Consider the following 26,916-nt stretch of genomic DNA (forward strand, 5'->3'; position numbering starts at 1 on the left):
CCCTCCCTTGAAAGGGTGACCGGGAGCGTTGGGGCAGAGCACTGTGTAAATAAATGCCTGGTACAGTGTGTGGTGTGTAGTAATCAGGTAGTAAGGACTAACTGCTATTATTGTGGTTGTTATCATTACCAACCTGAGGGATGGGACAGAGAATGGAGGAGGTGGCTCTGTCCTACATTAAGTCACCAGCCATTAATCTGCCATCCAGGAAAGTCTGGGCTCCGGGCTCAGGCCTCTGCAAGGATGTAACGGTGGATCCCTGCTGTGGTCAGAGGGTCCTGAGGAGGCTGTGTGCGTGCACCTGCCCTTCCCCACCACTGACCTCCCAGCCCCACCTGTGCCCTGATGCGCCCTCAGGAGTGGATGTGCAGCTGGTGGCTTGGGGCTGAGCTCCAGCTCGCTCACCAAACCCTGAGCTTCTGTTTGTGACTAATTGCTTTGTTTGTTCTGTATGAGACACTTAATTTTTTTTTCAGTGATTTACTCCTCTTTGTAATTAGGTGTAGTGATTAGAATCTTGTTCCTATTACAATAGAGTTTTCCTTTTAATTCACGCGCATTCGCCAGGCCTATCTCCCGTCTGTTCCATTGATTGCCCCCAGTTGGCTTTTCCCAAGCTGTCATATAAATCACGGTTCGGGGGTGGCTTAGAGACTGACGTGAGTCTGTGGAATCAAAGAAACTGACTGGGAGTTTTGTTGTATTCAGCCACCAAATAGTGATACATACTTGGGGATGAAACCTCCATCATTCAGGAAATGAGGCATTGGCAAATAGCTTTAATAAGTATTCTTTACTCTGTTTCCTCACTCATTCTCCCCCCCTTTATTTAATTAAAAATATTACACACAGAAACATACACATTTTGCTAGAAAAAAGTCTGGAAAGCTAAACACCAAAATGTTAATGATGGCAATTCGTATTTTCCTCTGTTTTGCTCATTGGCAGTTTCTGCTATGTATATGGAATACATGTATTAAAAAATAAATGTTTTGGGCACCTGGGTGGCTCAGTTGGTTAAGCGACTGCCTTCGGCTCAGGTCATGATCCTGGAGTCCCGGGATCGAGTCCCACATCGGGCTCCCTGCTCGGCAGGGGGGTCTGCTTCTCCCTCTGACCCTCCCCCCTCTCATGTGCTCGCTCTCTCTCATTCTCGCTCTCTCAAATAAATAAATAAAATCTTTAAAAAATAAAAATAAATGTTTTGCAAGCCCTCCTTTATAACAGATTAGGCACGGTACATTTGTCAACTAGTCCAAGGTCACTTCACACATCAGCAAGGGTCCGGGTCTTGAAAGTCCCAGGGCCATGGCTCAGTCCCCCGAGCTGCCCTTTATCTGTCAGTCAGCAGAAAACAAGTCATGAGCCCTTGTTCTTGAGTGGGTCCCTATTCACAAGGTGGGGATGGTTTGGGGAGAGAAGTTTCTATTGAAACTTTCTGTTCCCTTGACCATGACTCAGACCTCTGCAAGTCCCCAGACTTTGGTTTCTGTTGCATGATGTTAGAAAAGTAGCAGGTGTGGGGTGGTCGCCTTCTCTGTCCTTCCTGTAGTCCCCTCCCCTCCTGTGGCCTCAGGACAGCCTCCTTGTTGAAAGCTCACAAGCCCGTGTCCAGCCATCATGGCCTTAGAACACAGCTCCCAGAGCTGGCCTCCCTGGGGGGGGTCTCCTCCTGGATTTTCTCATTGTCTTTCTTCTGTTCTTCACACCATGGTGGGTGGACGAAGGCGCATCCCCCACAAGCAAAAGGGCTGGAGGAGACTCGGAGAGAGGATGAGCCAGGAGACTGGCATCTGTCAGGGACAGAGAGACATGAGGCTGAAGCCAGCTGGTACTGGGCCAGGAGTGCTTGGACATTTCCCTGTGGGCACGCGGACACTTGGAAGGCTCGAAGTGGTCCTTCAGGAAAACCAGGCCATACTGAGTGGAATCGATTGGCGGGGAGCAAGAGTGGTCAGGGGTCCCAGGAGGTCGGTCATCTTATGTCAGTAGCAGACCTACAGCAGCAAGGCCCTAAAACTATGAGGGGTGTAGGGAAACAAGCAAAGGGTGGGACAGAGGTCCCATCAAAGGAAGAAATGACAGAATGGGGTGGGGGGCTTAGAAGAGGGAAAGGTGAACAAGAGCATAAAGCTTTCGGCCCAGGAGAGGTGGGAGCCCGCTGGGGGAGAGGAGGTTTGGGAGGAAGGCGGGTCTGTCCTTGTGAAGACGTGTTGGGTGTTGAGGGCCAGAATGTGCATGTGGCCAAAAAACAATGGCAGGCAGAGAAGGGAGGGGAGCGCTCTGGGGACAGGCATGGGAGGAGACCTCGGAGAGGTGGGTGTCTGTGCAAGCCACATGCTTGGGTGAAGAACTCAGAGGGAGAGTGGGGGTGGTGTTAGGGCAGAGTGGGTGACGAGCTGGAGTTGACAGGTTGGGAGAACAAGCAGGAGGCAGGGGAAGTTACAAAGGAAGGAGCAGGATGCGCGGTCCCCAGAAACCGTGGGAGCAAGCGTGGGTAGGTGAGCATCATGGAAGGATGGGATTTGGGGTAAACTCTTAAGTTTTCCTATTTAATAAGAATGGGGGTGGAACCTTCCACATTTCTCTGAACACATTAAAAGTAAATCATCACTCCTTAATATAGACAACTATTCCTTGCTTTCCAAAAGAATGCTTCGCCAGAGTTCCTTAAATAGGAATTTGTGTACCTTGGTAGTATGTGTACTATTTTGCATGGGGAAGTCAGGCCCAGAGAGAATGAAATTTGAGATAAAGCTATGTTTGTACTTACTGGGTAAGGTTGAGTAGCGTCAACCCTACCCAGGGTTGGGGGGGGGTTGGGTTTGGGGGCTGGTAGTATATATTTATTCAAGAGTTAGTGTGTAAGTTGGGGTTGGGCGGACACAAGATGAAAGTAAATAAGGAAGTAAAAGCATCTGGAATTCTGTGGGTGTAGGTCTCTTTCTCTGGAACCAGAGAGAAACTTTCATGAGTTTCCTTTTGCAGGTAAAGTACAGTTTTATGCTGTAGCTGAGACTTTTGTAAATCAGCCTTCCTTTTAACTTCCCCTCCTCAGGCCTCGTCCCCCTCCTCCAGACTCTCTTTAAAATAGACTTTCATCCATGAGGAAGCATCCTAATGTAATACGCGTCTTATCAGCACACGGACCCAACAGGCACGCACAGAAGGACAGTGGGCGAGCCTTAGATATCTCAGGGGCCAGGGGAGGTTGGATGTTTTCTTTTGAGGCGTCCTCACCTGGGTCTGTCCGGGGTGAGACCATGGCAGTGCAATTAGCCTCGTCCAGAGCTCCAGCGCTCCAGTTCCTTCCCTTTGAAAGGCTTTCTCAGGATGAGCCGCATGAGGTGGAGTGTCCTGAGCACTTGGGGAAAACCTGTGGCTCATTTGGTAGATGAGAGGGATCCGTTGTATGTTTGTATGCACCGAGATGTGATAAAGATGGATTGTGGCCGCCCTCATGTTCCAGGTGTCTCAAGAATGGATCAATATCCCTTCTTCTATTGGCTGCGGGGACCCCCCTCCCTGCTTTGTGCATATAGTGCCCTGTCCTCTGGGAGCATGAGTGTCATTTCACTTGCCCTGATGACTAGCCATTCTGCACGAAGATCCCTTCTGGCCCCCGGGGGTGGGGGTGGGGAGAAGGCTGCCCATTGGACCAGGCTGAGTGGTCTGAGGGGCTCTGCCGTGCTTTCTTGAACCGTTGGAACATCTGGATGTGTTCAGCCTGTTTGAATACCATGGAGCAAAGCTGGACCTTGTTTCTCATGCCTGTTGAGGGGAAACCTTCCAGTGTCCTCCTCCGTGTACAGGGTACAGGGCATGAGGGTCAGTCCGGGCCACTAGGTAGGGAAGGCAGATCTCTGACAGCTAAGCAATGCGTGGAAATGATGTGTGCTGGGGCTGGGGTGGGGGTGGGGGGTTCGTGGAGTGATTTGCAAGCAAGTGTGGGCCCAGCCCAGACTCACAGACCTCCTGGTGCTTCGTAAACACATCCTGGGGATGCTAATGCTGTTGTACATTGAGACCGTGAATGTTTTCTTACAGCTGAATCCATAATTCATTTGGTATGAGGCTATGGAACATCCTTTCTTATTCTGCTTCCTTTTATTTCACCTCTAAGAGCCTTTCATGATGAATCAGTCTTTCTCAGTCTGTCTGTCTCTCCTGTCTGTATTTCTCTGTGCGTGTGTGTTTCTCTCTGTCAGTTTCTGTCTCCCTCTGTCTGTCTGTATTTCTCTCTTTCTCCCTCCTGCACCCCCTCCCCGCCTCCCGCCTCTTACCCCTCCCTCTTCCCCCACAGTGACTAGAAGCATTAAGACCAGGGCTTTTTCCTACAAATGCAATGTGTCCTCTTCAAAAGTGGGAGTCTGTGTACTTATTCCAAAGATCTCGCCTTTGCTCTGAGCGTTTTCAGAGCTTTCACTGTGAAGTCATATTCAGACTCTGTGGCATTTTCTTCTGAATATCCTCACTGGTGATAAATCTTTAGCCTTTGAAAGTGGATGTGATTTTTGGAAACCATCACCAGCCTTAGCTCCAAATGACTTGTGGCCAAGATTGATTATGCTGTTTTTGGACCAGAATGCAGCAGGACTATAAAATAATAAGACTAGTTGTCTTACATGACTTGGGAACTGACTAGAAGGGAATCCCTCACATCCCCCCAAAAATATCTGAAGTCTTAGTGCATGAAGACAGGGCCCTCCCCTGTGAGTTCTCTTAAGGGGACAATGACCATTTGGTATCCATCCTGATGTGTTCATTTATTAAGCAACAAGATGGAGGTGGTATTTTATTGAGTCCTTACTACACATTAGACATTGGACCAAGCCAGCTGATGCTAGATAAAAGGCCAGGGTCGTATATGAGTTAGTGAAGATTCAGCATGGGGACAACAGGAGCTGGCCTTTCGGGACCCCTGCTGTATTTGGGAGCACCAGGGGCTGAGACGGAGGAAGAGCCACCCAGGGGGCTGGGGCCTCCCCTGGGGGCAGTGATGGGCAGGCAGCTTTGGGAGGGCCACCCCAGGGGGCCGGGTGTGCAGCCCCAGCATTGATCAGAGTCTACCACTACCTGGGCGGCATGCCGTGACCACACCGGCCCTTATCTGCTGCCCTCGCCCACATGGACTCCCCAGGCTTTCAGACCCTGCAGTACACAGAAGGTGAGGTATCTGCACAGACAGCCCATTCTTCCTCGTCCTGCCCCCCAGGAAAATCAACCCATTGGCTACATGAATGACTAATAAAGGGAGGGCTCAAATGACAGAAACCTGCAATCTCATTTTGAAGTGATGAATGCAGAATCCACCCGAGGGCTACAGTGTGGGGTCCTCTGTAGGACTTGAAAGGCTTGATGCTGGCTGTGAAGAAGTGTGGCGGTGTTTCCTTTTTAGGGAGAGACGGAAAGCCACAGGATGTAAACCCGTTCAGAAGGCCTCCTCCCGAGCCCATACCTTGTCCCAGAAAGGGATGCTTTCGTCGCAGATGGGACTGGAGTGACATGGGAAGTGAGGCTGGGCTCACGCAGATACACTAATGTGCCCAGCAGGGCTGGGGAGGGACGGCGGGGACCCAGGGGACGTGGGGCACTACTGATGGCAGCAGTGTCCTGTGAGAGAGGCATGCACCTGGCTGGCTACGGGGCCACAGGGCTGTCCCCGGGCCCTTGAGAACAGAGGGCTGCATGCTGAGCACAGTGTCCTCTTCATTGGAAATGGTGCGGGGTCCAAGTGAGAGTACACCTGGGTCAGATTGGTATGATGTCCTTCATTGCAGAAATCGATGGGGAGGATCCTGGGCAGCCCTGCCTCTGTCTTCCAGTCTGAGAGATGGGGTAGAGTGCTGTCTCCTTGCGGGTGTGGAGCATCAATGAGCCGACTTTTGAAACCTGCTCGGGAGAGGAATTGGAAGTGCTAAGTATTACTATTTCATGTGGAAATCTGAAAATAACCTCACTGAAGTGTTCTGATAAATAACTAAATTGGGCTGGCGAGGGAGAAATTTCAGCTGTCTGGAGAGTGTTTCTCTTAAATATTTTTCTCTTGAGCGGAAAGGAGTGTGGGGGAGTGCTCTGGGAGCACGCATCTCCTGCTTTATCCCGCCCACTCGGGGAAGGAGATTGAGTCACGGGAGGTGACGCCCAGAAGCTTTGATGCTGTGGGGATGCCCTGCTCTCTTTTGCTCCTCCTTGAACTCCAGACCCAGGGCATCTCCAACCAAATGAAATCCGCCAGTATTAACTCAGTTGTCCCCCGGCGCCCTGCTCCCCTTCCCCTGCAGGCAAACGCTTTCCCAAAATCTCTGGCTTTTCAAAACTATCCCATCTTTCAAGATCTGGCTCCGTTCCATCTTCTGCTGGGAAAGCCGTGCCTGAAGATTTTGGCCAAATGGTGATTTCTCCATTGCTCTTGTTCTAGCACCTCATTTTGCCACGATAAGCTACTGTTTTTGTCCTTTGATTCTAAATGTCTGTTTCGATTCACTTCTCCAACCAGGGTGTGTTGAAAAGGTACCTTGGTGACATGCTCGTTGATTGTCCATTTGTTCTTGAACTGAGGCCTCTCTACTGTCTCCAAGTCAGGTCCCCTGGACTTGCGGCCTCTTGGGTGGTGGGGTTCCTGGCAGGCCGCCTTGGGGGCTGGCGTGGATGGTCCTGGGTGGGGAGTGTGCTTGAAGAGGCAGCGTTGGGGGGTGTTGGGAATGGTGCTTGCCCCTACGTGGCTCTCCCATTTCTTCCCACCTGATGCTTTAGAGCAAGACGCTAACAAGCTCTGAGTCCGCTGGTGTGAGATCATAAATAACACTGAGCTTCCCCACCCCCTTCTCAGTTTTAAAAGTCATGTGAGCTCTGTTGCTGCTGGAATTGGCTGGGGCAGGTATGTGCATCCGGAAGTGCCTTTAAAAAAAATAGGTTTATGGCATAATTGCCTTTGTCCCTGGCTTTAGCCTCAGCACGTAAACTGGCATTAGGAGCAGGCAGTTCAAGTCCCCAGGGTCAGCCCTCATCCTGCTCCGGCCGCTCTCCATCTCACTCTCCTAGAGGTGGGGTGGAAGTGTGCCTGCCACTGGATCCAGCAGACAGTTGCTGAGCCCCCAGGGAAGGGTCCGGGGAGTGATCCAGGAGGGCCTTGCTCTCAGGGAGCTCACCCTCCAGTAGGAGCACACCCTGGTAACACAGGCCTAAGGGTATTGATCCGTGGAGCAAGGAATCCAGGTTAACACACTTTGAACGAGAAACGAAGGTAATAAAAAGTAGAGTGGTGATCCACTCACTCAAATAAATCGAGTCGCTCTCCCCACCCCACCCCTACACACGCAGAGACAGGGGAGATCATTGAGCTAGAAGAGTTCTCTCTCCTTCCCGAAGGCCTGCGATGGGGCCTCAGGACATGGGAGCTCCTCAGCATTCCAGGCCACCGGGCTTCAGTGCCATCAGCTCAGAATGCCATCATTTATTCCACAAGGGTCGCTCCTTGGGTCTGGCGTTGCCTTGAGGAGGCAGCTTCCTTTTACCTTGTTGTGTCGTTCACAGTGATGCCATTTCCTGGGGCGATGCAGTCTGCTAGCCGCAGGCTCTGCCCCTGACCTGTTGTGTAAGTGTGGGCAGCAGATGATGAAGCCCCTGACCCCTGAACCTCAACCAGCACTGTTGGATCTCCCTCCAGTCCATTCGGGGAGGTTGGTTTTGGCAAGGACTGTGTGTGGGCTCCCTGACTTCCTTCTGGGCCCTCTGACTCCTTTCTGAAAAGCCAGCCCCACACTGATGGTGGCCTGAGCTTCTCACTGTCCCTCCAGACCTGCTGCTCTAACCCTTGGGGCCTCTTTGCCTAGAAGGCGCTCCCGCCACGTCCGCGACAAACTGTCTCCTCTAGCTAAGTTGGTGTCATTTTTACTTTGAGTTTCCAGAGCCCCAGAGGCCATGAATGAATGATTAAAGACTACAGAATGTCTGCGCACGTCCTGTAGGGGGCTGCGCGGCTCTTAGAGCATTTGTCACCAATCCAGCAGTGACTGTCGTGGCCCCCCTGGACCTCAAGAGTGGGAGTCCGGTCTTCCTCATTTTACAGTCTTTGTGCTCGATATGGTAGACACGCAGTAAATATGTGTTGACCGAACAATTTTTTTTTTTTTTTGAAAGGAATGAATGAATTTTAAAGGTAGCACCACCCCCTGTGCCAGACTTCCTTCGTTCTGAGTTAGGGGCTACCCATTCACTGAATGAAGGGCACTCATCCAGCCCAGTTGATAGGGCTGTCACTGGCCTGGGGTGGAAGGTGAGGCCTCTGAAGCTCTCGTCACATGTTGACGTCTGTCTGGGGCAGCCCCTCAGGTGCAGGATGGCACAGAGGATCATCAGATTCAGGTGCGGAGGGCAAGCGACCTCAGGGAATTCATCTCTGCACCACAGAACTCAGAAGCTGAGGAGTGTTAGTGAAGACGTGGTGGCGAGTAGCAGTGGCCATGCATGAGCATGCTAGCCCCAGCCTGTCTGTCTGTCTCTCTCAGCTGGTTTTCCACACTTCTGAGCCCCCATGGCAAGAGGGGCCAGACAGATGGTAGAGATTGTGGCCAGCTCAAGCACATCATTTTATCCTTGGTACTGCTTGCTCAGGTAAAGCCACCATCTCCACGGGTTTTAATTTCACTTCGCGTCAGTAGCCTAATGGTTGAAATAGGAAGTGCCTTAGGTACAATGAGCAACACTAGACATCTCCTCCTGACCCGCTCACTCGGGTGACAGTGATGGGGGACGGCTCTTGAGCTCTTCATGTGTGCCAGAAGGCTACACATGAGTGAACTTCTCTTAATGCTCCTAATGGCACTGTGACGTAGTACCAACTTAGAGGTGAAGACACAGGCACAGAAAGGTTGAGAATCCTGTGCAAGATCACACAGCTAGGGAGTGGAGGAGCCAGAATCTAAGCCCCGGGAGTCTGACTCCAGAGCTTTTGGCCTTTCCCAGTAGTCGGTACTGCCAAGAGGCATCTGTCTCCTCAGCAGCGCTGGGACCCAGGTCCTGGTACCTCAATAAACACATTTGTGGGTACCTGCATTGTTGGCAGAAGAATGGCCATGCCTTTTATGAACCTCAAGTCAGATGGGATTCTGCCAAAGACAGTACCACAGGTCCACTCTCCCATCGACTGTTTGATTTAAAATTGGTAGTGGTGGTGGGTGTAGGGGGCGGGGTGGGGGGGATCTTTTTACGCTGGGAGCTCGAAGGAGTCCAAACCCCTGGGCTCTCACAGCCTCTGACCAGCTCCTTGTGGTTCACCTACAGGATGGTCAAGGGCAGGTTCCGGAGTGTCACAGAGCATCTGAGGTCTGCTGAGGCATCTTGGCCCTGGAAATTCCCGTCATTCTCTCAAAAGTCCCCAGCCCTGAGCTAAAGTGGGGGGAAATTACAGATCTGAGCAGTTGAGCAGTTTAATTAAAAATGAAAAGAAATGTAAATGAATTAACCAAAAATCTTTATCAGGTGTCCTCATTGGAAGAGGAGGACCGCAAGAGGCGATTAAGGCTTCCTTTGTATTTATTAAGTTCGTTGTGTAATGGACCCCTTGCGTTTGATGGGGTAAGGCTTTCTCACAGTAGGGCGTGTGGCAAGCATTTGTCTTTGCTCATTTATATGGGGAAGGGTAGTAAACCCACTGACCGGGGGGCTGCCGGCTTTCTCAGGGGTATTTAAAGTAACAGCTCTGGACAGTTTCCCGGCAGTGAAGAGGTTTTTTCTGCTTCAGAAAGCAAAATATTGTATGAGTTGTGCAACATGTATAAATGATTTGAAGAATTAGGGGTGCAGCAAATAGTACAGTTCGCAGCAAAGAACCAAAGACTTCATCAAATCACAAAGTTAGTGAGCAGAGGGAAGCGGCAGGGTGGGCCCGTGGGGCACAGCCCAGGTGTGCTGTGTGGCCTGTCATCCCTGTTTAATTTCCTTTTTCCCTGGTCCCAATTTGAATTGCCAAAATACGTTAGATTGCAGTGCATTATTTCATTTGCCTGCTTTGTAATTTCCTTTACCTCAAACAGATGAAACACATGGCACTAAAGCAAATTGACAGCTCTTGAAATGAGAAAGATCTTTATCCTTCAGAGTGTTGATGTAGAAATAAATGAAAGAAAAAAATGCTTGTTGGGTCTTGAAGCAGCTAGAATTGGTACTTTTTTTTTGGTAAGGGTAGATGAGGGTTTTCACCCTCCCTTCTTTTTTACCCTTTAAGGAGCTATACGGCTTGGGGATTAAGTGGGGGGGGGGTGGTTTTCTGTCCATACTCCTTTGCAGAGATTTGAGTTACCCCTTGAACATCGGAAGTAGGCCAGAAGGGGTCAGCGGCAGGAATGTGGGGTCCTTGGGTTCACCTCATTACAGGCACACTTCGGAGATGTGGCAGGTCGCAGGAAAGCAAGTCAAAGGAATTTTTTGGTTTTCCGATGCATATAAAAGTTATGCTTACCGGGGCACCTGGTGGCTCAGTCGGTTAAGTGGCTGCCTTCGGCTCAGGTCATGAACCTGGAGTCCTGGGATCGAGCCCCACATCGGGCTCCCTGCTCAGTGGAGAGCCTGCTTCTCCCTCTCCCTCTGCCTGCCACTCTGCCTACTTGTGCTCTCTCTCTATCTCTCTGTCAAATAAATAAATAAAATCTTCAAAAAAAAGTTACGCTTACACTATACTACACTATCCTGCAGTGGTTAAGTGTGCGATATCATTATGTCCAAACGCCGCACATACCTCACTTAAAAAAGAATACTTTTCTATTCAAAACGTATAAATGATACAAGTAAATAAAGTGTATATAGTAAGTTAATAAGTTAAATGTATTTAATAAATTAATAAATGTATTAACATTTAGTAGATAAATAAAATTTATAAAATATAAGAATATAATATCTAGAAACACCAGCTAAGACATGCTGACCACCATCTGAGCTTTTGGGAAGGCCTAATCACTGATCACAGATCTCACCATAACCAGTATGAGAATAATGGGGAAGTTTGAAATGCTGCGAGGGTTATAACCGAAACGTCACTCGGACACTCGAAATGAGCAAGTGCTGCTGGGAAAATGGCACCAGCAGGCTTACTGTGCACAGCGTTGCCACAAACCGATTTGTAAAAATCGTAGTATCTACGAAGTGCAGTAAAGTGGGAGCACAATAAGATGAGGTGTGCATGGACTTCAAAAAATCTAGCAGGACTTTAAAAAAAAAAAGAAAGAAAATCTGTCAGACATCGTGGAGACCCCATCCCAACTGAAATGTCAGGTGTGCCTGTTTTAGACGATGTATCCCAACTCACTAGGTCCCTGATCACCTTCTGCTGCCAACAGCCCCAATTTACAGTTATGGGGAGTGTTGATAAATACATTCCCACACCCCAAACATAGTAATAAGTATAATTTGTTGGTGTATGAAATATCCCAAGGCCCGTAATATCTGTGCCTCAGAAATGAAAGAGAGGATCTTGATGGCTTAAAAAAAGGAACTTTGGAAACCACTGGACACGAGGCTCTTTTCTGTCTGAAGTTTTTTCCTTTATCCTGCAAAAATCTTTCTAAAACTCAGGAAGCACTTATAGTACACTCATTTTTTTTTTAAGATTTTATTTATTTATTTGTCAGAGAGCGAGCATAAGCAGGGCAAGCGGCAGGCAGAGGGAGAAGAAGAAGCAGGCTCCCCATGGAGCAGGGAGCCCGATGCGGGGCTCGATCCCAGGACCCTGGGATCATGACCTGCCAAAGGCAGATGCTCAACCAACTGAACCACCCAGGTGCCTCTGTACGCTTATTTTTGTATTAGTTACTCTGGTAGGTGCTGCGGGTTTGCCGGGCGCCAGGGAAGGTGATGAGACAGGGGCAGTGGGGACTATCCACACAGATGCTCATGTGACAAAATAATATTTTGGATTGCTTCTCCCAGGGCCAAGTACAAGATACAGGTTAAGGGATCCATCTCTCTGTGATAAGCATACCTTATGTATGCCTACTTTATCCAAATGAAGAGAAATTAGGGCATCCTTATTTGCCTTATAAACTGATCTGCTAGTGAATTTCTGGAAATAATGAGCCCCCTTGTGGTTTTTAAAAAATTATTATAAATTTTTATTTTTAAATAGTGTAGGACTCACAGAAAGTTGTATTAAAAATAGTACAGAGAGCTCTTATGCACCCTTCACACAGCTTCCCACGATGGTAATATGTCCTGTAACCATAGCACATTGTTAAAACCAGGAAATAATGCTGGTACATCATCAGTTTTAACGGCCACTCCTGTGCAGGGGGGGTATGTATGCTCACATGCACAGTTCTTTGAAATTCCATTGCCTGTGTGGATTGGAGTGACTGTGCCCATAATCAGGGTGCAGAAGTGTCCCATCACCACGAAGAAATCCCTGCACCCTAACCCCTGGCAACCACCACTCTGTTCTCTCCATCACTATAATTTTGTCATTTCGAGAACGTTACAGCAACGGAATCATACGGTATGGAATAAGCCTTTGAGATTGACTTCTTTCAGTCAGCATAATTCCCTTGAGATCCATCCAGGCTGCATCCCAGTAGCTTGTTTCTTTTTATTTCAAGGAGTTCCCCACTGTAGGATGCACCACGGCTCATTCTTCCGTTCCCCCTCGCTCTCTAAAATATGCTTTATTTGCAGACGACTCATTACAGCACAATACAGAAAGCAAGGTGCCCTTATGAGGGTAAACCTCGCTCATCTGTACTCATGGCTCTAAATCAGAGCTTCTGGTCGTCGGCACAAAGTCTGTTCTCCCGTTATGCAGCCCTCAAATGACAGACCTTTGTGGGGCACCAGCATATGCTGTGTCCTGGCAATACCAAAGGGCAGTCACTTACCACTGACCGAGGGCTTTTTTGTATATTATGTTAATAATTTCTGCATCCCAAGCTAGGCTGAGGGTCAGTAACGATCATCACCCCTTTTACACACAAGGAAACTGAGCCGCCTTGGAAGGCCTTGCCCGAGATTGTGCATAGGTGGAAATGGTGAGGCGGGATTTGAACGCAGGCCTTGGGATGCCACACCAGGCTCCTTCTACTCCACCACTCCAACTCAGGCTGGACTCCTCTCTGTTTTTGGGTTTTTCCAGCTCCAGACACTTTACGATCTTCTCTGAACAAGAAGTAACTTCGCCAATTAACCGAATCCTGTAGCCTGTTACCGCACTTGCACTTTGTTCTTGGCGGCGTTTGGTTAGCCATTATTTGAAGACACTTTGGGAACTTAAAAGTGACTAAGTAGGGTTCCTTTAAAAATAGTATGTAGTGCAGGCTTTCCTTAACTTGTTTATATTTCATAAAGTCTTTGGGTCAGGGCTGGTCCTGGGGGTGACTTCAGGGACCCTGGGGGGACCGAGGAGATTGGCTCTCAGGCTACCCAGTGGGGAAGGAGCAGGAGCTTCTTCAGATGCCTCAGCCCCGATAGGGAAGCTTTGGGATGGGTGGTCCTTGGTGCTCTGATTCAGGTGCCTGATGCCATGCGGTTCACAGGATTTTGCCGCCTGCCAAAATTGGGCTTCAGATCAGAGGGAGCTGCTATTTCAGGCATCTAAGTGCCACCGCGCTGAATTCAGGCCTGAGCAGCCGACCGAGGGGGTGGGGCAGAGACGCTCCGAGCCTTTGAAGCTCCAGAAAGGGTTCAAAAGAGCCTTGGAGAAGGGATTCCTGCACTGGGCGGGAAGTGGAGAAGTGACCTCTGGGTCACTTCTAACTCCCGAGTCTGTGATTCTGAGAGGAATGGAACCTCCCCACCAGTTCCCAACAGCCACTCCGAGGCTGGCTGAATTCCTCAGAATCACAAGCTGGCAGAGAAGAAGGGCCTGAGCTTTAGGACACTGTAGTGACGTCCCTGTGACCTCTGGCCCATCGCCTCACCCCCCTCAGGTGCAGTCAGGGAGAGAGGTGGGGCTCTGGAATCTGCTGGACCCGTCTGCCTCCCATCGCAGTGGCAGGGGGCCGTGGGAGAGGGGAGGCACTGTGGCATGGGTTGTCTGAAAGGCCAAGGGTCACCCTAAACCCACATTCTTTTCATCCGTCCTCTGCAACTCTTTGTGCTAGGCAGACAGTAGAGCATTAGGAAATACTAGCTTAATGAATACATGTGTCACCTTGGCAAACCTCTCCCTCTCCCTCCATCCTCGCCAGCCATTCTGTCAAAGGGGACAGGCCGAGGGGCTCTGAAGCCCTGTCCTAGAGGGTCATGCACTCACAAGTTTCCTGCCCCAGACCCTGGCCTTTCCTGGGTACAGACAGGCCCTCCATCCCATTATCAAACCATGCCATTTACCCTCCCTGTTTTCCAGGCAGATAGGAGATGCACATGACCCAAGGGACTGAAAGCAGGTTTGGGACCTAGGCTTTCCAAGCCTGCAGATCTTCTTCCCCTCTCCCCAAGCGTATGACTACAGCTACGCTTGTCACCATTCAAGATTACATTGGCCACAGGAGATGTGGATGATTTTTCCATTTGGTCCTGATGTTTATTTCATGCCCATCAATATCAGCCCATATTAGGACAGATGAGGTGGTTATTTACAAGCTGTGCATTTTCACACTTGGTAATTATAAACCCTTCCCCTGTTCGGTCCGAGTCGTGGAGATCTATTTTGGCAATTAGCAGTTGAGTATTTGTTTAATGGAAATGCAAGAGAGTGTTCCGGCACATCAGTGCTCCACTAATGATTTGCCCGTCTCCTCCGGAGCTCACAGGTTTGGGCCTTTTTCACGGTAGGTGAGGCCTGATGGGGAGTGGCAGGCGGGGGGACCTGGAAGCGTTAGGCAGCCTGCCTTCCTCTCTGCTCTGCTCCCTGTGCACACTGGCACGCACGCAGGTACACACAGCCAGTGCTGCAAACAGGCCGTGCATTTCCAGAGCACAGCCGCCGCCACTTGAAGGCACCTCTCACAAGAGGCCGTTAGGCCAGATGCCATTTCCGTGGGACACCTGTCACGCCTGCCGGAACCAACTGCTTCTCCTGCAATTGCTCGTGCCCAGCCTCCCTTGCTGCCCTCTCCCACCAACTCCCTCCCTTCGCCGCCTCCCGTCTTGAGCCCTGGCTTGCCACCCCCCCCCCCAGCTGGTGCTGGACTCCCGGCTTCACCTGCTTCGCCCCAGGGAAGCCCCTGCCCCAACCACACTTCACACAGGCTCTTGCTTTCCCTGCTTGGTTTTGAGAGGGGGCCTCCTGGGACTGCCCTCGCAAGGACATGCTGGTTCTGTGAGTGGCTGCCCCTCGGCCTGGCCCATTTGCAGGGTTGGAGTGTGTGCGTCTGCGTGCGTGCGCAAGCACGTGGGCATTAGTGCACACCAGGCCGGCTCTGCAAGGGGGTTGCCGGGGTGGGGCAGCGACAGCGGCTGTCCACAGTGTTCTGCCCGTTAGGTACTCCCTCGCCACCACTGGAGCCTTTGTAACCGTCCTGGGAAGCAGGACGCACAGCGTTCTCAGGGCCCAGGCACCCAAACTGAGCTCCGGGACCCCTCCGCCAGTTCCAGCTCTGCCACCAGCTTACTCTGTGACCACGGAACAGTCCAGTGATCTGGGGGCTTTTCCGAGTTCGCCCATCTAAGAGGGACAGACCCCTCTTCGGCACTCCCTCCTCTTCTGAGGCCACCTGAGGGAGCATGTGTCTGTCTTTCTGGTTTACCTCATCGATACTCTTAACTTTCTGGTAGAGCTTTAAGGCAGTGTTTGCGTGTTCTTTCAGGAGCTCGTGACACTACCCTGAGCCCCAGGGACTCAAAAACTAGAACACCATTAAGGGAGACCAGTGGGAAGATGTAGGGACGCTTCTGGTTTTAAATCCTGGCTCCACCGGTTACTGCTCGTAGGATCCTCGGCAGGTCACCTAATCATAACTTCCTCACCTGTATAATGGGTATGATAATATCTCCCTCAGAGCCATTTTGATAATTAAATGAGCTTTGCATTTGCCTATTAAGCGCCATTAATGGTAGCTATTACAATAATCATTGTTTCTTGGGGGAAGGTGGAGGCATTTCATAACATAGAGTCTGCTGTTCACTTGTGCACTGAGAACCTCTGAGCAGGAGGCTTTGCCTTTAGGTAAAGAAAATGTCTAATCTCCAGGAAAGCTGTTCAGAGGCCCCACACTCTTCAGTTCCCATGGACAAGTGTCCATTTGTTAAATTTGTACCTGCTGTCAGATCCACACTGGGGTGTGTTTTGTTTGCTAAGTTAAATGGGAAAATGGACTGAGCCCACAAGAATAAAAAGAAGTAAAAGTAGGGGGAAATAGAGCTGGTAAAAAAAGAGTCTTGCCAACGGGGATAGAACCTTCTGGCCAAACTTGGGAGCCCTCTAGGAAGAGTTTAGGAAATGTACTTAATGCACCGAACTGGGTACCAGTAAAAAATGGATTAAATGGCAAATTTTATGTTATGTATATTTTACTCCAAAAAAAAAAAAAAAAAGTTTAGGAGACACTCAGCAGACTCTCTTAGTCAGTTAAAGGCGTGGCCATGAGTTAAACTATTTCAGGTAGATGCAACCCAGAATTTTTGGACCCTTGGAATGGGGGGAAACGTGCTACAAACCTCCGAGTGCCTCGATGGTGGCAGACCCGCAGGGGAAAATGCACAGAGGTCAGGGGTTGCCGAGAAGCCTGTGTGCCTGTAGCAAGGGGGTGGCAAGAATCTGAGGCTGGTGGGCAGGCAGAGGCTGGTGGGGTGAGCTTCGGACTCCTAAGGCCAGCAGCTGAGTCCTGGGCCCAGCCCCTGCCAGCTCCAGGACAGCCAGTGAGGAAATGGAGGACTCTGTTAGTCCCTGTCTCTGGGGATTGTGGAGAGGACCAAAGCAGTAAGAGTATTGGTGAGAATCTTGGGTGACGGTGGCAGAAGAGCAACGGTTTCATTAGGTTTTCTCCAGCCCTCTGTTCCGTTTTTGGCTATGCTGAGCTTCTTCCAGGACAGGGCTCTGACTCTCTTGTCCTAAGACCAAGACAGGGCAGGGAGAGCTCCCCGAAAGCAGTCCGTGACAAAGGAACTGCCTGCTCCTGACTTTTCTGGCAGGGGGTAGACCGCCAGTCTACAGGCAGCCAGAGCTCTGTTCGGTGCCCCTTTTCCTTAGGGCCCATTTATTTCTGGGACCCCTCGGCCCCGTTCCACCTCTGCCACCAGCTTGCTCTGTGACACACACACAGGCTGTGATTAAGGCTCAACTCAGCTGTATTTAGCCATTCAGAACAAGGATTCTCAGCTTTGGCTGCCCCTGGGATGGCTAGGGAGCTTTAAACACTCCTCTACCAGGCTCCCCCATCCAGAGATCTGATTTAACAGGGCGGGGTGTAGCCTCAGCAGCCGGGATTTTAAAAATTCTTCAGGTATGGAGTGCGCCCGGGTGGCTCAAATGGTTGAGCGTCTGCCTTCAGCTGGGGTCATGATCCCGGGGTCCTGGGATGGAGTCCCGCATCAGGCCCCCTGCTCAGCGGGGAGCCTGCTTCTCCCTCTGCCTGCCACTACCCCTGCTTGTGCTCTCTCGCTCTCTCTGTCAAATAAAAGAAAGAAAAGTTGTTCAGGTGATCCTGGGGAGCAGTCAAGGTTAAAATTCAGCATAATGGGATCTTCCGGCCTGCCTCCTTCTCTTCCATCCTTTCTTTTGGGCAGTGATTCAGACCAACCTCCCTCTTCACAAGGCCAGAGCATACAGAAAAGTCTCATTTCAATAAACGAAGACACCGCGGCTAAGCTTGGGGGCGGGGCAGGTTTTGCTTCTGTCCGGCTGGTTGGAGGAGAAGTGGAGAGCATTGCCATCCCATGTCTTGAAACGGCCCCCAGTAGGACAACCTCCATCTCCAACTCCTCTGTCCTGGGCAGTCCTGCCTCCTCTACAAGTCTCCACTCTTGTGACTTCATCGCCTTGAGTTTATAGAGCATAATAAGGTCTGTTAAGCCCTATGCACTACGATATCATGGTGTCGCATTTATGGGCGTTTATTTAAACCAACTCTTGAAGTGTTTGAGTGGGAACAGGAAGCGAAATTCAAGGGCATTTGTTCTGGGGGAGTATGAAGAGCTGGGTTTCTTTTTTTTTTCCTTTCCTCTCCCTCCTGTGTCTGACCAGATAATTTAAGGATCATTTGAAGTGCCATTTCCTGCTTTGTTCTTGATATGTATGGCATGTGGGTGTACGTATTTGGATCCCAAGAGGAGTGGGAAGTTTCTCAGCGTGTGTTGGCCACAGCAGAGCTCTGGAACGTCCTGAAAGCTGCAGGCAGAAGAAACAGTGGTCTGAGGGCAGACTCTAGGCTCCCAAACTTTGGCCAACAGAGTTGACCAACAGAATTTTTGACCTCTCTTTCTGGGAGCTTCTTTGCTTTGTGACCTGAAAGGTTTCCTCTTCGGCCGTCACATGAGTTCGGCTGGGCTGGCTAAAGTCCCGCCTTTGGATATGGCCAGTACCAAATGGCTACTTCTAAATTCACCCAGCAAGAATGCCTGGCTCACAATGAACCTTTTGACTCATTATAAAGAGGGTTCGTTCATTCATTAAATGAATTAGGATTAGAGAGGCATCACCCACTGACTTGAGTGCTAATTATTGCTGATTTTCATGGTGCTCATTTAGTGAGGTACATGTTGCCAATTTCTCCTGGCACTTCTAGGATCCCTGTCTCCAACCTTGCTGCTGGGGTGAGATTTAGTAGTCCCTTGCCACCCTGATACCTGTATTCCACTTGGAATGTGTAACTTGACAGTTTCATACTCAGCCCATATTCCACATTTTACCTCCTTTCAGTTCTTTTCTTGCTTTTGTTCATTGTCTAGTATTCTTTGAGACTGCCTGTGTATCTTCCAGTAGGTTAAAATCTTAAAAAAAAAAAAAAGGGGGGGACCATGTACAAATTACCTATTGCCACAAGAATGCTGTGTAACAAACAACCACAAAACCTCAGTGGCAGACAATAGCTGTTTCTTCCTTTCTTTTTTTTTTTTTTAAGATTTTTAAAAAAATTTATTTATTTGACAGAGAGATAGAGAGCACAGTAGGCAGAGTGGCAGGGAGTGGGAGAGGGAGAAGCAGGCTCCCCACTGAGCAGGGAACCTGACGTGGGGCTCGATCCCGGGACCCTGGGATCATGACCTGAGCCGAAGGCAGACCCTTAACCGACTGAGCCACCCAGGTATCCCAATAGCTGTTTATTTCACCTGTGTAGAGTCCACTGAGAGTGGTTCTGCTGATCTTGTCTGGGCTCACTTGAATGTTTTGGGGTTGACTATCCACTCATCTCGGCTGTCCTCGGCTTGGGCAGCTGCGGGGACTTGGCCCAGCTCCACATGTCTCTCATCCTCTAGCCGGCTAGCCCGGGCATGCCCTTCTCTTGGTGATGGCAGAGGTGCAAGAGAGAACAAGCAGAAACACAAAAACCCTCTCAAGGGCAGACCCAAAACAGGCATACCTCCACCTCATTTTGTTGACCATAAGAAGTCAAGTTCAGATACGTGGGATGGAGAGATAGACTCTGCCTCTTTGGGGAGAGGAACTGCAAAATTACAGAATAAAGGGTGTGGGGCCATTAATGCCAACAGTCTACCAGGGACCGGTATAGTGTGCCTCTTATTTGTACGTAGGCCGATGCTCTGCAAATAGTGAGTGCTTGGTAAATATATGTCACATAAAAGTAAATAAAGTTAACATTAGCTCAGTTTTCTATTCAAGATCGAGTTGGCTGGATGAAGTTTATCTGTTAGAAGGAAGGTTTCTATCACCCTGGTAGAATCCAAATTTTTCTTGCACTGGGTGCAGGGACGGCCTGGTTGTCACGAAGGTGTCCCTCTTCTTGTCTTTTCCATCGTAGGTTCTACTGTCATTATTTTCAGGGTCTTAGGATATAAATGGATGAGAGACAAGGAACAAAGAGGGGAGGACTGTTGTCGCACCGAATGTGGCAGCTGCCTCTGGAGGAGAAATTTGATTCCGTGTACTGAGCATGGACGTGTGCAAAGAGCAGGAAGCAGCTGTGTCCAGTGTGTTTAACCTTTGTTCTTATTTCTCATGGAAAGTGGGGACCCCAGGCTGGCCACTGCATAAGTATTCCCCCAGGAGCTCTTTGGAAATGCAAGTGCCATAGCGTCAGACACTCCAGGGGTGAGGTCTCAGGGACCTGTGTCATAACAAGCCAGGTGGTCCTGACGTGGAGGAAGTCTGAGGAGCCCTGCCCCTACCCCCATGGCCAATGGCGTAACTTCGTGACTCTCAGATACGTTGTGTGCGTGATACACGCCTCTGAGGAGGTTATGGTGTGGTCTGAACCTAGAGATAGGCAGAAATACGTGTTCAGAACTTGCTGGTGCTAAGACGAACAGGCAGGCATCCCCAGCCATCTTATTTAAAAGCTACTTTACCTTGCCTTTTTGTCCACAAAGATATACCACTAAGATGCCAGGCGGCATTTGAACCCACCCTAAGTTATTAAAAGGTACGTCTCAAGGTTGGAGCGAGCTCCTTCTCTCAAAACAGACCAAGCATGTGCCAGGATGTGAGGCAAAGTATGGTGAGGTTCAGGTATCTCCTCTCCTTCTCGATCCCTCCGGGGACACCCCTGCCCCAAGACCACTAGGCCCACGGGGCCCCACCTCTGGTACAAAGAAATATGTAAGCCTGGTAAGGGCACTGTCAACACAAAATAAATACCAGTGCTAGTCTTGAGGAGACACCTAACAAGAGTTAGTGGTGTTTTCTACTTGAGGTCAGAAAAATGCCTGTGTCCAGCCCCCAACTCTTTGTGTTCTGGCACCCCCAAATGAGGTGCAAGTGCCATAGCGTTCACATCGAAGTTGATGACTCCTCACAGCCAACTCGTCTACCTGGGTTTCGTGTGTATGCACCTGTGTGTGTGTGTGTGTGCACACGCATGTGTGCGCGTGTGTGAGAGAGAGAGAGACGGACGGACAGACAGAGACACAGTCATCAGTCTGCTCTCACTGGGGTTGAATACGGGTTACCTTGACTGTGCTCCTCATTCCCCCGTGCTGCAGACTCACACAAGCTGCTTCTGTTTGATTCACACAGAACCGTGAGAAACAGCCCCGTATGTGAGGCCGTGTTTTTCATTCTATTCAGTCTTTGTATATTCAGATTCTCCCAGTTTCAGCTCTTGCTGTTCTGCCAGATTTCCATTGCATTGATGGCTTCTCTGAATTAATAAGTGTTTTGCAATCGCTGAAAAGTTTTTCCCCACCACCGCCCCCCAGCACCGGGTCTTATCCATATTGATTTTTTCTTTCTTTCTCTTTCCTCTCTGGCTATTTCTCAGATGTTTTATTTTGTAAAGTGTTAATAGAATTTTTCTTTTGCCCTGACATTTTATCTATTCAGGAGGTCTCTGTGAGTCCCATTGTGCGAGTGGACTATAGAGGAAGGAGCTCTATTCTTTACGACAATGGTTGCCCTAAAAAACATACACAGAACCTCCCTGTCGCTCCCCAGGGTGGAGCGAATGTTGGGAGGGTAGCGGCAGAAAATATCCAAACTTTGGAAGGGAAAGAGGGAGCCAATTACACCCTGTTGAGGGGTGGGGGTGGGGGGATATTGAAAATACTTTTTTTTAATTAAAAATATTTATTTCTTAAGGGGATCTGAGTTTAGTGCCAAAACATGGCCAACACAGAAGGGAGGCTGTTTTCCTTACTGTTAGGCACTTTTAGCTCCAAATAAGCACTTGGCAAACGTCTTAGAAAATGTGGAGATGGGTGTGAAACAGATGTCACGTTTACCTGCGCGACACCCACCCACCCGCACCACAGGCGTTGGAATTCTTATCGAGGCCCTGGGGTCTGAGTCTGTAGTACCATATGTTCGAGTGTGACTGCTCTGTGTGCAAACAAACCAGTTGATCTTCTGATGGTTTTGCTTGAGTAGTGCACCGAGGCAGAGGGCTGTGGTGTGTGTGGCCTCCGCAGGTGCCTGGGGAGGACTATGGAGCCTGCCTGGCTGCAGAGGGGTCTGGTGAAGGCACCCCATCTCCACCCTGGTACCCTGCCGAGAGAGAGGAGCTCCCTGCTGGCGAGGCAGTCACCGTGCAAGGCCATTTTCCTCCCAGTCACTGACTTTAGAAATGGGGACCAGAAGGGGAAGGCCCCAGGAGCCCGTTTGTTCAGACTCGGTTGCTTAGCAACCAAGGGGGGCCCTGACTCCTGAAGGGATTTTTAAGCTAGGGCAGTGCCTTCGAGGTTTGCGAGGTTTGTGAGGTTTGTGTCTGGCTTGCCTGCCCCTCTTCCATTCTTACCTTGACATTGCTTTTCCCCCTGTTCTGTTTGATAGCATCTAGAAAAATAGATTTGATTTGTCTGGAGGCAGCATTTTAAACCTGGTTTTATTGCTTTGGCCAGTGTCTTCCCCTCCATCAGAGATTGTAGTCTGGAAGGAGTGAAGGATGAATAGCCTATGATTCCCTTTCTCAGCTGGCTTAGCACAGGCCCCCAAACTCATTTGTGAGCCTTTGAGCTCCAATGAACAGTGCTCAGTCCCTCCCAACCACACACACACACACACACACACAGTGAAATTGCTCCAAGCTCAGAGCCCTTTGGCTAGCGGCTTTGTCCAGGACCGCATGGGTTGAGTTGTAGTTTTACTGCCAATCTTGGACACAAAATGAATGAAGAGACCAGGCTGCTCACCTGGCCAAACTGAGTACCCTCCCCAGGTGAGTAGCTGATCGGCTAGGACAATACCTGCACTATAGATGGGTATTTTGGTATTTTGTCAAAGAATAAAGAATTGGATCGTAAGTACAAGAAATGGAATTCAAAGCCAAATCTGGTTCAGTGAGGGTGACTTTCTTGAGATCTGCATGGAGATTGAGTGTGGATCCTGAAATCTTATCGCTAGAAATACCCAGAAGGACTGCAGGATGCCTAGAAAGACTGAGGGAGGAAGAGGAAGAGAGACAGAGGATAGCTTTGGTGCTTTCTACTCTTTGTTTGTAAAGGTCCTAGCATGAATGTATTAGTCTGCTGGGGCAGCCATAACCAAGTACCACAGACTGGATGGTCAAACAACAAAAATTTATTTGTTCACTCTTGTGGATGCTGGAAGTCCAAGATCGGCAGGGTTGGTTTCTTCTGAACCCTCTCTCCTTGGTTTGCAGACAGCCACCTTCTCCCTGTGTGTCCTCACTGGTCTTCTCTCTATACCTGACCAGATCCAGATTCCCTCTGTGTATGAGGACCCCAGTCAGCACTGGATCAGGGCCCACTCTAATGACCTCATTTTAACTCAGTAACCTCTTTAAAGATCCTATCTCCAAGTACAATCACATTCTCAGATACTGGGGGTTAAGATTCCAACATCCAAGTCTGGAGGGGGCACAGTTCAGCCCATAGCAATCAAGGCATTAAATTTCCATTATGTATAACTGGAAAAAGTTTAAATATCCACAGAAGGATAACTGAGTAAGCAATGGTTTCTCACTCCGTGAAATATTATGCTGCAGTCAAGATAGTATTCACAATAGCTCACACCCATTAGGATAACTACTATAAAAAAAAAAACCCAGAAAATAACAGGTGTTGGCCAGGATGTGGAAAAATTGGAACCTTTGTGCACTCTTGGTGGGAATGTAAAATGGTACAGCCACTGTGGAAAACAGGATGTCAGTTCCTCCAAAAATTAAAAGTAAAGTTACCATATGATCTAGCAATTTCATTTCTGGGTGTATACACAAAAAAAATTGAAAACAGGGACACAAGGAGATATGTGTACATTCATGTTTATTCACAATAGCTAAAACCGAGTATCCATCGATGGATCACTGAATAAGCAAAATGTAGTATATACGTGCAGTGGAATATGGATGAGTCTTGAGGACATTATGATAAGTGGAATAAGCCAGTCACAAAAAGACCAATGCTGTGTGAGTCTATTTATATGAAATACCATAGTCCCCCCTTATTCATGGCTTCAGTTACCCACAGTCATCTGCGGTCCCAATGCAAGTGGTCCTCCTTCTGATGGATTATCAGATGATCCATAGCAGCCGAAGGCTATGTCACCTGCTTACGTCATTCACCTCATTTCCTCTCATCATGTAGGGATCTTACCATCTCTCTTTGTCAGTAACTTTACAATGAGATATTTTGAGAGAGAAAGACCACATTCACATAACTTGTATTGTAGTTTATTGTTGTACTTGTTCTATTTCATTATTTGTTACTATTGCTAAATCTTCTACCGTGCCTAATGTATAAATTAAACTTTATCATAGGTATGTATGTTCAAGAAGAAACATGGTATATATTGGGTTGAGTACTGTCCGAAGTTTCAGGCAACCACTGGGGGTCTTGGAATGTCTGCCCTGGAGATGGGGGGACCTCAGTCACAGTCATAGAGACAGCCAATAGGATGGTGGTTGCCAGGGGCTGGGGGGTACTAAGGGGATGGGTGGGGTTATTATTTGATGGGGTAGAGTTTCAGTTTTACAAGATGAAAAGAGTTCCAGACATGGATGGGTGGGGATGGTAGTTCAACATTACAAATGTACTCAGTACCGCTGAACTCTACACTTAAGAATGGTGAAGTTGGAAATTTTTATATTAATGTGCATTTTACCATAATAAAAAAATTAGGAAGAAAACCAGATAATATTCACGACGTAGTCATCTGGGAATTATTTGCAATATTGTAATATTATATTTAAAAAAGAACAAGGGGAAAATTCCATTACAGTATGATTTAAACTATATTAAAATAGGCATACAGTGCATGTTTCCTAAAGGGAAATACATCAGATGTTAACTGTGGTTGTTCTGGGCGGGAAGATGGAAAGACAGTGATTTTTCTTTCTAATTTTTTGTGTTTTCAAATAAATTTTAATGAGCACCTATGACTTTGATAGTGGAAACCACCCTCCCCCAGCAGCATATAGCATTTCATATGTTTTGTCAAAATTCCTAAAGCAGACTCCCTTCTGTTTCTTTTGCAGGTGGAGGACGCAATGCTGATGTTTGACAAGACGACTAACAGGCACAGAGGTACGATCCCCAACCGAAGAAGTTTGCCCCTTCTGTTAGTTGCCCAGCTGTTGAACATCTGTATTCATGAGGGCCACCACAGCACGAAGAGTCCAGATCCTGGACAGTTAAAAATCAGCCACACCCAGCCCGTGTTCCAACATCCCTTTCTGATCCGGGCTTTCTTAGTCTTCGGTAGACCCAAGCACTAAGGAATCCAAGTGGAAATTATTCATAGCAATTACTCGGCTGAGCTTTCAATTTGCATTGAAGGAGGTGGTTTGCAAGTATACTGTCAGTCTGACGAGTCAGAAAAGAAAAAAAATACCCTCGTTGGAGGTCTATTCAACGTGTACGGGGACTGCAGACGCAGCAGCGCCCATTTGCACGTCTGGAATGTTGAGAGGGCTCCGCACTTGCTCATTTTTTCTCCTGTGTTCTTCCTGTCCTATCCGTGTTTTAGAAAACAGGTCTCAACTTGGGGGTCTATGAACCCCTGAAATGACACAAACTGTTTATGTTTGCGTTTTCTTGGGAGACGTTCCTAGCTTTGAACAGATTGTCAGAGGGGTGGGTTTCTGACCTCCATACCTCCCCTCCCCAAGAAAGGAACACGTTGAAATTACTGCTTTAAGCAGAAAATTGGACGAATCTAGAAAATCCTCCTAGAGGAAGTAGAGTCCAAGGTTATGGCTTGGCATTCCATCTCCTGTTCTCCGGAAGCTCCTGGTTTCTGGGGCTCCTATGAACAGGGCACTAAGGAGCCGCGATTCGGAAGGGAGGTGGCAGGAAGCAGCATTCTTGAGAGGAGCCAGAGGGAGCGGTGTTTCCTTGCCACTTGGATTGCATTTAGATGTTTCTTGTGTTGTTTACATTCTTGCTGTCACCTGTGATTAGAAGCACTGACTGTATGCCTCTCCTGTTGGGAGCAGGCAGGCTGAGTGAAAGGGAGGACGAGGGTCGGGGTGGCGGGGGGGGGGGCTGTCCTGAGTGTGCCTGGCAGTCCGGCTTCCCCGGGCGTCCATCCACAGCATCCTCAGAGGGGAGGGTGGAAAACTGGGGCATGGATGTTGGGATATGTTGGGATATGTTGGGAAGGGATGGGGAAGGGTGGAAGGTGAGGAGTAGGGGAAGGAGAAGGAAGAAAAGAAGAGCTTACGGGTGTGGAATGATTGCTTTGTCCTCTGCGTTGCTCAGCATCCTGAGAGCCGAGAGAGCGGGAGGGGAACAGGGTGCGGAGAGGGGCAATTCGTGATTATTCTCTGCCATCATCCTTACAGGGTGTGTGTGGGGGGGTGGTGTCCGAGCACTGCTTTCCTGTGCATGGTCTGATCTGACCTTCACAGCAGCCCTGTGACTTTGGGAGAATCACTTAACTTGTTTATCTTGTTGATCTCAGTTTATTCATCTGTGAAATGGGGATAGTGGTGCCTAGTTTAGCTCTTATCATTTTGTCTTCACTGTCATCATCTGAGGTGACCGAAGCTCAGAGGGGGTATGGGACACACCCCAGGTCATCCCTAGGACTGCTGATTTCAAATTCTGCTCCTTCTCTATGGTCTCCACGTGGGGACGGGCTTGTTAAGAAAAGCGTTCTCATCCATTTGTTTTCAGGGTGGGCGAGGCCCAGCTGAGTGTGGCATTGGTGTTCCGTGCTAGAATTCATGCTCCTGGAAGAGTCCTGAGTGGCTTCTAGGCAGTGTAGCCTTATCACTCTTTTTTTGAATATCTACCAATAAAGGGATTTCTGATCTGCTCCAGATCAGGCCCTGTTTTGGAGGGGATGAAAAATCATCTCGTGCAGCCCTCACAGCCATGCCTAGAAGTAGGCATGGCATCTGGGGGGCCTGAGAGGGCCGGTGACTTTCCGTGTCACATTATTCAACTAGTAACAGACACAGGCAGGTTCACACTGAGGGT

At 49.1% G+C, this 26,916-nt stretch overlaps 1 protein-coding gene across 3 annotated transcripts in view; it reads left to right on the top strand.

Annotated features, from left to right (window-relative positions):
- Window positions 1–26,916, top strand: part of MSI2 (musashi RNA binding protein 2) — a 385,942-nt gene that overhangs the window by 219,718 nt on the left and 139,308 nt on the right. For all 3 annotated transcript variants that reach the window (XM_028093017.2, XM_028093019.2, XM_028093022.2), the window contains exon 7: window positions 24,969–25,017. In XM_028093017.2, the coding sequence (XP_027948818.1) occupies window positions 24,969–25,017 (49 nt within the window). The remainder of the gene's footprint in view (window positions 1–24,968; window positions 25,018–26,916) is intronic.

Source organism: Eumetopias jubatus, unplaced genomic scaffold (assembly GCF_037043125.1).
Source record: "Eumetopias jubatus isolate StellerSeaLion01/CBP00866 unplaced genomic scaffold, mEumJub1_p1.0 scaffold_10, whole genome shotgun sequence".
Lineage (NCBI taxonomy): Eukaryota > Metazoa > Chordata > Mammalia > Carnivora > Otariidae > Eumetopias > Eumetopias jubatus.